Source organism: Furipterus horrens, unplaced genomic scaffold (assembly GCF_987537825.1).
Source record: "Furipterus horrens unplaced genomic scaffold, mFurHor1.1.pri manual_scaffold_10, whole genome shotgun sequence".
Taxonomy (NCBI): Eukaryota; Metazoa; Chordata; class Mammalia; order Chiroptera; family Furipteridae; genus Furipterus; species Furipterus horrens.
Genome location: NW_028327180.1, coordinates 99,266,502 through 99,280,122, shown reverse-complemented (window position 1 = coordinate 99,280,122; position 13,621 = coordinate 99,266,502). Strand labels below are relative to the sequence as shown.

At 53.9% G+C, this 13,621-nt stretch overlaps 1 protein-coding gene across 1 annotated transcript; it reads left to right on the top strand.

Annotated features, from left to right (window-relative positions):
• The first annotated feature begins 2,569 nt into the window (after positions 1-2,569).
• DRD1 (dopamine receptor D1) lies at positions 2,570-6,031 on the top strand. Its single transcript, XM_090289853.1, has one exon. The coding sequence runs from the start codon at positions 2,995-2,997 to the stop codon at positions 4,333-4,335; it is 1,341 nt and encodes a 446-aa protein (XP_090145979.1). The 5' UTR covers positions 2,570-2,994; the 3' UTR covers positions 4,336-6,031.
• The last annotated feature ends 7,590 nt before the right edge of the window (positions 6,032-13,621 follow it).

Here is a 13,621-nt window from a genome sequence, read left to right as displayed (position 1 = left end):
GTGGGGAATGAGCGTCAGGCTCACATGACCATCTCAGCCACAAGCATGTCTGTTCGTTGTGTTGTGGGTAAGGGCGAGAGAAAGAGAAAATAAAGCCAAGAAGCCCAGGGAAGGGCTGCCTTAGGAAAATGGTCCGGAAGTGCCGTTACGCACGCCCGACGGCCCTACAGGAGCGTGGATCTGTGGGTACGTGTGCAGCAAGAATTGTGTCTGTGACCCCGGCTCCTGACCCGCGTGTCACTGCGTGTGACGGGGAGGTGGAGGGCGGGAGGCCAGGGCTGGGAGCGGAGGCGCAGGAGGGCCCCTGCCAGCCACGCGGCCCTCTTACCTCAGTCCCAGGTGCAGCTGCTAGTGGGTCGTCGACTAGAATTATTATTCGGTTCAGGGTTTTTGCAGAGCACACTGGGGCTCTCATGGAGGGAAAGCCATGGGGCTTCTAAGGAGCCCTCGGTCCCCGCCCGTGCGGGCTGGTCAGGCCCTCTGCAGACACCCTCAGTTAGTACTTGGAGCCATCCTGTTCGCTGTCCCCCTTGCACAGAGGCCAAAGCCCGGCTCGGAGAGCAGAGAGGGTGTGGGTAGGGCAGGGTGTGAGCCATGCAGCGCGATGTGGGAAACCCCTGCGCTCCCCCTTCCCACCCCAGGAAGGCACGCGGGTGATGCTGCCATTCAGGCACAGTTAGTGTCCGGGCTGACCTGGGAGGCGTTGCCCAGGGCGGCTGGGGCGGGGCTCAGGGGCCCCCTTGCCCCCCAACCGCTTGCCTCCCTCGTGCCCCTCCCTCTAGTTCAGCCTTGTGGGTAATAATTATTTAGTTCGCTGGCTCCGCCACTAGACCTGGGGCTCTGGGTGGGCAGTCACGTGGGAGTGACAAGCACATGCGGGCAGGCGGGGGTTGGCCGCCCGCCCCCTCATCAGCCCTGTTTCTCAGAGCGTCTTTCTGAACCCGATTTTCTGTTCGGGCCGAGTGGAGATGCGCAGGCCTGTGACAAGGGGGTGTTTTGGGGGGTAAATGACATAAGCGTGTCCCTGGGACACAGAGGCCGCTCAGTAAATGTCACTTGTCTCTGCTCTGTGCTCATGCCTCTAGCTCATCCTGTCGCCCTTCTTCTTGAAATATCGTGAGCGTTTAGGAAAATATATTGGTTCAATGAATCCAATGCCAGCAAAAGGAATTTTTCGCGCTTGTCAATACTTAAGGGTATTTTAGGCAGAGGGGTCCCCTTCCCCGAGTTCTGGTCGTCGTGGGCAGGGAAGAGCCGGTCCAGGCGCGGGTCCCGCGGGGATGCTGGAGCCATGGCCAAAGAAGTCTGCATCTCTCGGCGAAAGTGGGGGTTTGGGAAGCCGCGGCCCCAGCAGGGGGCGCCCGGGGCCCGCTGAGCGAGCGGCGCTGGGGTTGGGGCCCCCCAGGTTGGGGGGTGGGCGGCGCGGGGCACAGGCTGCAGTCCGGTAAGGACCGCAGCCTGAGCGCGAAGTGAGCGCACGCCGGGCGCCACGGAGGAGCGCGCGGGCCGGGCGCGCCGCGGCGCTGCATCCTGACAGCGAGCGGTGAGTGCGGGAGCCGGCGGGGACTTCTCACCCTAGTTGGGGGCACCTGGAGGCAGCGCAGGTCTGCCGCGTGCGGGCTGGTCTAGCTGTTGGTGTACGTGGGAAAGTGGGCAGGGCCCCCGCTCGCCTTGGTCTTCGGGGAGGGCTTGGGGTCCACCCCGGGAGGCTCTGGCTGTCCCCCGCGCTTTGGTTTCAGGCTGCCCGGACTTAACTTGCGTTCCTAACACCAGGATTTGTCTCTCGGGCCCTGCTGCGTGCTGCCCGGGGGTCTGGGGGCCCTGAGCTTGGAGGAGGGGTAACCCAGGGCGGGGAGTGCTCACCTGACTGTCCCTCACTCCTTTCACCCGCAGCAGCACCATCCATCCAGGAAAACCAGGTGCGGCTGTCGCCCGTAACTCTGCCTGTCAAGTGAAGCCCGCCCCCAGGGCAGGGGAGGGGACGCGGGCGGGGTGCGCTGCGCCCCGCGGGAACCAGCCGGCCCAAGCAACCCGTGGTGCCAGCTCAGCTGTCTGCCTCGTGTTCCCATGGGCTCCTAGGAGGTGGTGGGCAGTGCCGCGGGAGGTGCAGGGCCCTGCCCGGTGGGGCCGGGGGCCGCCCCGGGGGCACGTGGTGCTGGGCTCAGTGGGAAAGGAAGCGACGCAAAGAAGCTGCCCGAGAGACTAATCCTGGAAATGCCCTTTCCCCAAGCGCTGCCGAGCTCCCGGGAGACTTCTTCCCGGGTCTCGCCTGCCTTGAATCATCTCTAGCCATTAGAGGCAGTGGGGCAGCGCCGGCCCTTTGGGGGCCTGGTCCGGAATCCCTTTTCTAAACCCTCCCGACGGCTTTTGCTGCGCACGGGGAGCAGAATCCCGGGTGCGCGCTCAGGGCAGGACTCAGGCGCGTCTCCTGGGCGTTGTGGAGCTCCAGGTGCTTTGAGAGAGACGACCCGGAGGCAAGGTAGGTGGCTTGGAGGCAGATGAATTGGGCTGGACATGAGTAAAGATGAGATCTGCTCAAGTCTTGGCGATCTTTGCTTTTTAGGGCATTTGGGAAGCTGCTGTGGAGCCAGGGGTGCGGAGGAGCCGGGCATGTGTTTTCAGCTGCGCCTCAGCCCTGAAATGCGACTGCAATTTACTAGCCTGGCAGAGGCCTCCAGTCTCTGGATTGATAGCTTAGAAAATGCTAAAAAGCCATTGCTTTCCGTGGGGAATTGAAGGGCCAGCTGGGCTCAGTGACAGTGACCTGCAGCAGGGGCATCAGAAGACAGATGTAGAGAGCAAGGGGAGGACTGGGGTTGCCGAGGGCAGGCTCCTGCCAGCCGTGGTCGCAGCCCTCTGATGGAATGCCGGTGAGGTCCTCCCCCCGAGGGAGCAAGCATTCCAGTGGGGACCCCTAGGGGGTCTGACTGCCCCCCGGTCCCTGCTTAGGAACTTGAGACACATCAGAGCCCCCGTGTGCTCTCTCTCGGGAAGATGAGGACTCTGAACACTTCCACCATGGACGGGGCCGGGCTGGTGGTGAAGAGGGACTTCTCCTTCCGTGTCCTCACCGCCTGCTTCCTGTCCCTGCTCATCCTGTCCACACTCCTGGGGAACACGCTGGTCTGTGCCGCTGTCATCAGGTTCCGACACCTGCGGTCCAAGGTGACCAACTTCTTTGTCATCTCCTTGGCCGTGTCGGATCTCCTGGTGGCTGTCTTGGTCATGCCCTGGAAAGCAGTGGCCGAGATTGCAGGCTTCTGGCCCTTCGGGTCCTTCTGTAACATCTGGGTGGCCTTTGACATTATGTGCTCCACAGCGTCCATCCTCAACCTCTGTGTGATCAGCGTGGACAGGTATTGGGCCATCTCCAGCCCCTTCCGGTATGAGAGGAAGATGACCCCCAAGGCAGCCTTCATCCTGATCAGCGTGGCGTGGACTTTGTCTCTGCTTATCTCCTTCATCCCAGTGCAGCTGAGCTGGCACAAGGCGAAGCCCACGGGCCCCTCCGACGGGAACGCCACTTCCCTGGGCGAGACCACAGACAACTGTGATTCCAGCTTGAATAGGACATATGCCATTTCATCCTCCCTCATAAGCTTCTACATCCCCGTGGCCATCATGATTGTCACCTACACCAGGATCTACAGGATTGCCCAGAAGCAAATACGGCGCATCTCGGCCTTGGAGAGGGCAGCGGTCCACGCCAAGAACTGCCAGACCACTCCAGGGAATGGGAACCCCGTGGAGTGCTCTCAACCCGAAAGCTCCTTTAAAATGTCCTTCAAGAGAGAGACCAAGGTCCTGAAGACGCTGTCCGTGATCATGGGGGTGTTTGTGTGCTGCTGGCTCCCCTTCTTCGTCTTGAACTGCATGGTGCCCTTCTGTGGGTCTGGGGAGACCCAGCCCTTCTGCATTGATTCCATCACCTTTGACGTGTTTGTGTGGTTTGGGTGGGCTAACTCCTCCTTGAACCCCATCATTTATGCCTTTAATGCTGATTTTCGGAAGGCATTTTCAACCCTCCTAGGATGCTACAGACTTTGCCCCACGACCAGTAATGCCATAGAGACCGTCAGCATCAATAACAACGGGGCTGCGGTTATTTCCAGCCATCACGAGCCGCGCGGCTCCATCTCCAAGGACTGCAACCTGGTGTACCTGATCCCACACGCCGTGGACTCCTCGGAGGGCTTGAAGAAGGAGGAGGCAGGCGGGAGAGCCAACACCTGGGAGAAGCTGTCCCCAGCCCTGTCTGTCATTTTGGACTATGACACAGATGTCTCTCTGGGCAAGATCCAGCCCATCACACAAAATGGACAGCACCCAACCTGAACTCCGAGATGAACCCTGCCAGCCACGCTCCCCCCAAAAGCTAGAGGAGGCCTCTCTGGGGCTTGCTGTTAAGAAACAAAGGTGTGGTGAGGCTCAGAGATGTCAGGTGAGCCCTCCTCTGCTGCTTTTCCTTCAACACACAACTCACTATATTTAAACATACATTCCAGTGTGCTTTCTGTGTTCTTCATCGTGAATCAAAGAGGCACGCGTGTGAAGCGAATGTTCATAGGGGACGTGTCTTGGGCTCCAAAATTATTTTTAGAAACCGATTCTCAGCTTAGGACTTAAAATAGAGCAAAGAGTCAACAATGAACAGCGTCACTTAAAAAGGAACCCTTTCCGAGAAGGAAATGGGAAGGGTGGAGTTTGCTGTGTACAAACAGGTGCTAACACTGGTCCAAGCAAAGTTTTCAGATTGTAAAGGTAGGTGCATGCCTTCATAAATTATTTCTGAAAAATTATTGAGCCTTACAGTATGAGTGGGATTGTTCTGTTTTGTTTTGTTTTGGAATTGAGAGATGCTTTGTGGATATTGGTTTTATTTATTTATTATACTGTATGGATATTTTAAATTTATTATAATAAATCTATATTTATCATATTTAATAGTATAAACTAATGAGTTATCTGAGACTTTATGATCACATTTTTTTGTCCATTTAACCAGCACTTTAGAAGCCAGTGAAACAAACACACAGACCCTCAGATCCTAAAAGTTCATGGGTAAATTCCAGAAATAGAGCAAATGCTGCTAGGAAATGACTCCTTAAAATGACTCATCATCATAAAGAAGAGGTGAGAGCTGACAAATGCTGTGAATGATTTTTTTTTTCCCTAAACAATTTGAAAACCTTTTTTTAAAAAAAGCCTAGTTCCTATCGTAGTCAGAATTTTTTAAATGGCCAAGACTTGCCTAGGAGAATCATTTACAGCTCTGTAAATATCTTTAAAAATGGCCAACTTAAGAAGAGCCCAACTTGCAATGTATCATCTTAGGTGGTCATAAAAAGTATGTACCACTTTGTATTTATGTAAAATAACAGGCGCCCTCCGTCTTTTCTTACTCACGTGTCAGGTAGCTTTTCTGTACCAAACAGTGGCTGTCCCGGTTCGGGGCGTGCAGTGGAGACTGTGGGTCTCCTTAGCCCTCAGTCAAGGTCAAAGCCTGCACCGCCATTTCACCGGGTCAAGCCAAGCCAAGCCTGCTTTTTGTAGGGCTTTAATCTGAGTTTAGAACTTTCTATTTTTAAGTCTTAATGTTAAAAGTGTATAACAAATAGTGCCTCGTGACCACCCTCCAGGAAGCTGCTTCTCTTGGAAAAAAACAGGGGACCCCTCCTCTTGGGGTGTAGGAAGCATCCCAAAGCCATCAGTATCTCTTTTGACAAATGCGAATCCTTTCTCTGTGCTTTGGAATGACATTCCTGTGCTATCATCAGGCCTGTAACAGTACCCTAATCACCCTCCAGAGGGGCCTTTCAAGGGAATTTCTTTGAAATGTGGACCAAGCTTTCTCGTGGGTAAGCAATTTACTTACTGTGGAGATGGAAAGGGTAATAGGAAAAAAAAAACGCTGCTGAGAATTTTCTCCAGCGTCAGGTCTGTGTGATTTATGCATTGTGAGTGTTTTCTTAATTCTATTGCCTGTATGCTTTCTTACATATAATAAAATTATTTTGTGAACTCAAATCAACCCTGAATGAGCTGTGTTATATTTGTTAAATGTGTTTTAAAAAAATTTTTTTTTCGACCTACAAGTAAGAAAACATGGGCATTTTCAAGGACATGTTACTTTTCTTCTTGTTACTGTACGGCACATGTTACCTTTGACTATTTCAGCAGGAGATGTTTTTGGTTTGGGCTATATACGCTTGTTTCCTCCAGTCTTAAAGACTTTTTTGTTTTGGGCTCTTAGCTTATGGCCACTGTGTGTGTAGTGTTTGTTTTGATGGTAAATAGAACAGAAAAAAAATTTTTTTCTGGAGAAAATATACAGGTTGTAATGCTGGGTTTATCAAAATGTCTTAGAGAGCACATCCACCGATCCTGCCAAAGCTGCTTAGTTAATGTGCTGAACCCCTCCCCCCCTTTTTTTCATCCTGAAGAAGGAGGATGCCTGAACAGCAGGTGATGGAGAACTGAAGGGTTAAGTTTATAATTTAGAACATCACACAGCAGATGGTGTCCTTTTCAATCCCATACTCGCCATCCCTGGGCTTTGGCATTCAATGAACATGTCTAGAATGAGCACCCATAGAGCCTGGTGCCTTGTCTTTCTGCCTCATAACTTTCTGGATGTCTTTACGCTTTGCAGCTTAATTTTGTTTTTTAATTAGAAGTCCAGCATCACCATCTTCAACGTTCAGGGCTGTCATGGCCCAGCCAGTGACACATGGCAGCCAAGCCTTCACCATTGGTTTTGCTGGCAAAGAGTGAAAAGTAAAGCTAGATCTAGAAATCATGTTAAATGCTTATAAAACTCAGTGCACCGTGGACAAGACTGTGCTTGGGGTCCCTGGCACACTGGATTGATAAAGAGCATCTTAGGAAATGTTAATTTTGCTGGAAGGACCTGTCAGAGAATTTCACTTACAACCAGAAAAGCAGAGTGGCAATACCTCTTTCATTTCGTTTTTAACTCTGCTAATGAGCCTTCATAACGCTGCCTGTCGGTGCCACGCTTTAGCAAGGCTCAGACAGTTGAACAGAGGTGTTCTGCTTTCCTCTCTTAGGAGGTGCCTTTCCCTGCGCAGAGCTTTCGTTGTGAGAACAATAGCAAGCCTTTAAGGAGGGGAACCGAGCCCTGGGCTTTAATCCGTAGATCTGGAGTTTATTTAGGAACGTCGCTGGTTTTTCTCGGGACCCAGGCGAGTCACGGTGTCGGAGGCTCAGTTGTCCATATCCATCAGAGGGGACTCTGCTTAGTGTCTCAGGGAGGGGTCACTACTTCCAAGAGGAAGTCAGTTCATAGTCCAGCCTCAGTGACTTTCTGACGTCTCCCTCCCTGGGGGCTCCCTCGTGCGGCCACCCCAGGCCTGCAGGGGCAGCATTTCTGCCTGACCCTTCACCCCTAGGAGCCAGCTCACACGTGGGGGTCTGGAACGTGGGAAGCGCAGGCTTTGCTTTAGATGGCACGTGCACGCTGTGTGAGAGCCCACGCCCGTCCGTACCTCTGTCTGCTCTCATGCGCAACGGACACACACAGGAGGGTTCTCGTGAGGGTTTCTGAAGCGACCGTCTGAAAAGGCTCCGAGCACTGAGCCGTTGGGCTTGCGGGCCCTTGGCAGGGTCTCTGCTCAGAACTCCATCTTATGGATGGAACTGCCTCAGTAATAACGGCCTTGCCCCGCATCGGACTTCTCCCACTTTGGCTCAAAGCAAAAGGAAATGACTTGGAGGAAACAGGGGGCTCGGGATTCTCCCAGACGCTGTCTCTTTGGGCCGCAGTTAGTCTGGTTTCCAGAAGCCAGCAGCTTCTGCTGTCTGCGCGGTTAAAACAATGGCCTTAATTTACCTCTAGATATTGACTAAATAAGCCTGTCCACCGTGTGTTCGTATGAAATCTACCCAGCTTACAGAATCTGTCTCAGGAATAACGAGCTGAGGTCTGGCCAGCTCTGGGACGTGCAGACTAGGACCTCCGGCTGCTGGATCAAGCGACGGTGGTCTTTTGAAGCTTAGCACCCAGTGGGGCAGGAGACTATAGTCTCAGGCAGATGAGACGCAGGCTGTAGATTTCTTGGAGGTTTCCTGGGTAGACACATGGCACGTTGACCTGTTTGTTTTTTGACAGAGGATGGGAGGGTGATGAGCCCAACGGCCCACAGAACCCCGCGTAGCTGTGGTTACCGGGCCGTCCTAGTCCCGTTGCCCGCGGTCCTGTTACGGACCTTCCGTGTGACGGACCGTTTTCAGAAAGCAGCATGTGGTCTGGGCTCTGCTACATCAGTCAAGATTCGGGAGCTGTAATTTAAATAATATCAGAGGCTCAAGAGTAATCTCTGGTTTAAAGGGTTTAACTTCGTAATCACTATGAGAACACGTATAAAACCAGTTAGATTTTTTTCTCATGCTGAAAGAATAGGTGCTCTACCAGCTCTCAGAATCGGCCAGTGTTTTCAGCCATTGCAGAGGAGCGTCCCTGAGCGGCGTCCTCAGGACCTGGGCTGCGTGCCCCTCCCAGGCTCCCCCCAGCAGAAGCGCCAGCAAGGTGGCAGGTGGGGCTGGGCCCCGTGGTGGGTCCTCGGAGGACTGGATGGCAGGGCAGAGATTTCATTTCGTTGAAAAAAGATAAATGGCTTGGATAAACCGCACTCCTTGAAAATAAGATTCTTTTTCATCTCAACAATAAGGGGCTGAGAAGAAATGATTTTAAAGATATTTCTGGCTTGGCAATACTAGATATGAGATCCATTATGGGTACAGTAAGAGCCTGGTAGGTTTTCTCTGGTCGGTGTCCCGAGTCTCCTCCATTCTCTTTGCTATTGGAGGGTGAAAAGTGGGTTGTTTATCAAATGCAAGTATGACTGTGTTGTGCCCTCGCATAACATTTTGTGATGAGTCCCAGTGACTTTCAGGGAAAAAAATATAAAGCTTACGCAAGGCCCTCCGTGATCAGGCCCCTGGATCTTTCTCCCTAGCTCACGGGTCTGTTGACAGTGAAGGCCCCCTTATTATTCAGACCTTTGCCGGATGAACAAGACAACAGACAACTCACAACAGGGGATGCTGGGGCCGCGATCTCAGTGATGTCTGGCCCTGGGGTGGAAGCGGGGCATGTGAGGTCTGCTGGGCCCTCGCTGGTGTCTCGGGCACCGTCTCCCCCTGGTCTCCGAGGTTTGCCGTTCCCTGGGCTGGGACACAGTTGTGTGGTGATCCTTGTGCACATGCATGTACACACGTGCACACACTCACGGGTGTTTATGGACCTCATGGGTGCCATTTGCCATCAGTCACCTGTTGTGAGCACATTCTGTGATTCAGGCCACGTGCCGGATGCCAGAAACGAGTCAGATCCCGTCCCAGTGTTTGAGGAGTTTAAAGTCGAAACAGGTATGCAAACAGGCCGTCACCAAAGGATGTTTATAAGGTAAATGTGTGGAGAGAGAGATGTTTTCTTTCAGCTGACGCCAGTACCTGTGTGCCATGGAGTCCCGTAACCATCTCTCTGGCACCGTGCCAAGCACTGGCCATTCATCATCTCCTTCCATTATCACAGCCCTCCTGGGAGGGTGTGCGCCACGGTGATCACCCCCAGTTTGCAGATCACGATGATGAATATTCAGAGAGGGCATGGAATGCGTCCAAGGTCACACAGCCAGTAAAACAGGGGGCCGGTTTGAACGTAGGCCTGGCTTCAAAGTTTATTTATTTTTTGGTCATAAACCTGTTCTGTTTACAAGGAGCTAGTCCTAAGCCAGTGAGTACCTTGATAAGGGGCTTCCAAATCACCTCAAATATTGGTGGATTGAAAGTGCTTTCTATGATTGACATTTTAATTGTATACAAGCGTAGAGTAAAGCCCTGTGTATCCATTCCGTTATCTGGGTTCAAACATTAATAAGACCGAAGTGATTGTCTTTGAGCAATCGCAACAGGAGGTCTGTGTCTTTGGACAGAGCATGAGGTTGAAGCCAAAAAGACATTTATTTTTCCCAAACATGACCCTGCGGGGTTCAAAGATAACGGAATGGGGAGACGCTTCGTCAGGGGTCGAGCTGCTCCACGATTGGGGCTCAGTCGGATCAGCGCACACTCCCTGGAACTCAGCAAACATTTGTCTACATCTGCGCTGCTTGGGGAGGGGGCAGGGGAGGGGCTGAGAGGACAGGGCAGGCTGGGGAAGATGCTGAGCGAGGAGCGGCCGGTGCTGCTGGGGGTGTGGTGTGTTGTAATGGTGTGTGTGTGGGGGACGGGGGGGCAGGGGTCTGGCAGAAACAGACAGGGAGTGAGAGCCGTGGGGGCCCAGCACCTGCAGACGGGGGGCCGGGGAACGTGCTGGGTCAGTGTTCTGAACCCAGGCCCCGGAGGAGAGACTGAAGTTAAACTCAGTAGAATGTCGGGCCCAAATGAGCCCCCACGGGCTGCCACATTAATTGCTTGGGGGCCTCCCTACCCTCTGCAGGGGGCCCTCTCAGTGTGTCTGGGTAACTAATCACACGGCCAGGGGTCATGCGTGGGCGCGGACAGGAACCCCACCCACCCTCGCGGTCAAGTGCCCCTGCTTCCTGCTCTCCAAGGACGCTGGGGGTGCCCTTTGCCCTCTGCCTTTTGGGATGCCTTCCTCCTTCCTTCTCCTCCTGTTCGGGCCTCACCTCAGGCGTCGGCCTCACTGGGAACCCGTCCAGCCTCTGCTGGCCCCAGACTGGTGGCCTCCTCCAGCATGTGCACCCTGTGGGGTCCCATCGGTGTCTCCTGTTCCCCGGGGGTGCCCTTTGCATCCGCCTCTTCCCCGGGCTCTGCACAGCCTGGCACGAGGGAGGTGCCCAAGTTCACACAGTTTTTAAACAAATGAGCGAATGAATAATTCCCTGAGAGGTTTAGGTCGCCGCTGGTTATACACCTTAATTTTCACTGTGGGGTCGACCCTGCTGAGGTTACAAGGGCTGAGTTTCTCTGCCAACTTAGGTCTCTTTGTCACCGACACTGTCGCAGGAAGGTAACCGAAACGCCACATAAACGGCAGGCTCAGGCTTCCTCTCCTATCGCCATGCAAGGCTACGGAGGGGCCAGCCCTTGTCCAGGAGGAAGAGGAAATGCCAACCAAATGTCACCCGCGCACTACGAGATGATCTAGCCACACGCGCGCTGTTTTGAGACCGAGTTTGTGGGTCAGAGGTGTTTCGCATCATAAACATGTTGACTGTGGTTAAGATCACGTGTGGCCCCATAGCTGAGATGCTGCTTTAACACGTGGTGCTGTTCGCTGTCCAGCTGGGCGGGCCGGGGGGCCGCAGGGAGAGAGCGCCACACTAATTCCGCCGAGACAGATGTGGCTTTTTCCTAGCCTGCTGGTCGGGTTGCTGTAAAACCGTGTGCTCCTGTCACGAGGGAGGATTAGAGAGGATCTGCTCTGGGAAGGGACCGGGGGCACTAATGAGGTAGCGCTGTGTTTAAGAATCCCGCCCGTACATAACACGTTCGAAGCAAACATGAATTCTCATGTCGTTTTTAGAGCACACCCATTGTACCCAGGTTGAAATGGGAGCGTACCTGCTCGCTCTCGGGACCGTGCAATTCACAATGCGGGCGCTTCGATGAGGCCACGCCAAGCAGAGAGGCAGGGCCTCGGGGTCCGGGGCCGGGAAACAGACACGCTCTTGCCCGGCTCACGGGACCGGAAACTGACGGGGCTCATCGGGAGGGGAATTTAGCGGTAACGTGCTCACCGTTTGTCCCAGCAATTCCACTGCTGGGAACCTGGCTCCCCTCCCCATCACCTGGCTGCTCAGAGACGGCGGCGTGAAGGCCACAGCCATGCTGGTCAAGCGTGTGTGTCCAGCTACAGGGGCAGGAACAACGAAAACACGGGATGCCTGCGGGACGTGCGAGTTAAAAACAAAGGCAGAGCCACGTGCCCTGACAGGGCAGGATGGTCACGGAGGAAAAGCCAGTGACAAATCAATATGAGGGCGATGTGGCCCTTTTACTTGCAATAGTGTGAGAAGTATTATATGTATATTTTCATGCAAAGGGTGTGGGAAAATGCCTGCCTCCCTAAGAACGGTGGTATCTGAGGGAGCTTTGGGGGGAGCAAGGAGGCTGGGTCTCGCCTTTGACTTTCATAAATAGCTTGTGTTCATGTGTGTCGCAGATGTCATTAAAATGATGTTTACGGAAGCATGCCGGACTGGGCGCTAGGCAGGCAGAGCTCCGGCGGTGGGTGCAGGGGCCCTTGGGCGTGTCCTTGAAAGACTGAGCAGTCATCAGAGACAGGGCGCTAGGAAAGACACTGTCCTCTGGGCGTCTGAGAATCGGCCGCTCTCGTGGTCCCTATACGTGTCAGAGAGAGGGGGACAACCTCAGTGTTCTTACTGCCGCGCCACCTACATGCTTCTAAATGAGCTGTTCTAACGCCAGGAGTGTCCCCTTGGACCTGTCGGAACGGCTGGCCTCGAAAAGACAGTAAACGACCAGCGTTGGCGAGGATGCGGGGAGGGGGGACCCTCAGGCACCGTTGTCACCTGCTTGTTCACCTGCTGTCCCTGGATGCTTGGTGCTCAACGAGCCAGGAGGAGGGGTTGCAGCAGAAACCACATGGCCTGCAAAAAGCCTAAAGGATGTGCCCCCTGGCCCTTTATTGCCGCTGGGCTCCTGCTGTAGCATTTGAGCCCCTCAGGGCAGAGGCTGGGTCTTGTTTCGCTCCGCTCCTGGCCCCCAGCCCCATGCCTGGGGAGCACCAGTCATGAGTGTTGGCGGGTGAAGAACTGAATGGTAGAGGGTGGGCCCCCGGGTGGGAAAACCAAAAAGCCACTGGCTTTTCTCTGGAGGCGCAGGGTCAAATCTTCCTGTCCTGGGCCTGCCCTCATTTCTGCTCTGCCATACTTTGGTGAGATGGAACCTTTTCTTGTTTAGCTCAGACGATTAAAAATGAATTATCAAAGTACTGCTCCCCCCTGGGAATCCTGAGTGGCGCTAGAGAAAAGAGAAAAGGAAAAGAAAAAAGAAAAGACCCCAAGTTAATGTTGGTTTTTCAGAAAGTGGACGGACTTGCTTCAGAATGAAAAATGCCGCACGGAGCAGACACATCCGGGCCCATCCTGCGGGCTTTGGGGACGATCCTGTAGGCCTGCCTGTTAGACCTACAGAGCTTCACAGCACCTTGAATGGCAGTAACAGCAGCTCACGGGCATTGAGCAGGTGCTGAATTCCGGGCCTGGCCTCCTGGCTGCTGCGGATGCACAGCTCCTGTGAGGTAGTTCTCGTTAACCTCCTGGTACAGCTCAGGAAACCGAGGCTCCAGGGTGGAAGCGACGTGGCTCAAGTTCACACAGCTGCCGCGTGGCAGAGCGGGGATTTGACAAGGTCCGCTGGTCTGCGATCCCATGTGATTTCTGTCCCGTCAGCAGGTGAATAGTGATGATAATAATAAAATTGGCCTGTTTATTGGAATCCAGATTCCAAAGACCAGGCTCCTCTTGAATGAACAAAGAAAGTAAGGAATGTTTCCTGAATTAGGAACTCTGGTCCTGGGATTTTAACGAAGTTACATGCTAGTGGGCTGGCTTCCTGAGTCGTCCCTCACGCCTGAGACGTCACACCTCCTGCCCAGTGGACGGGTCAC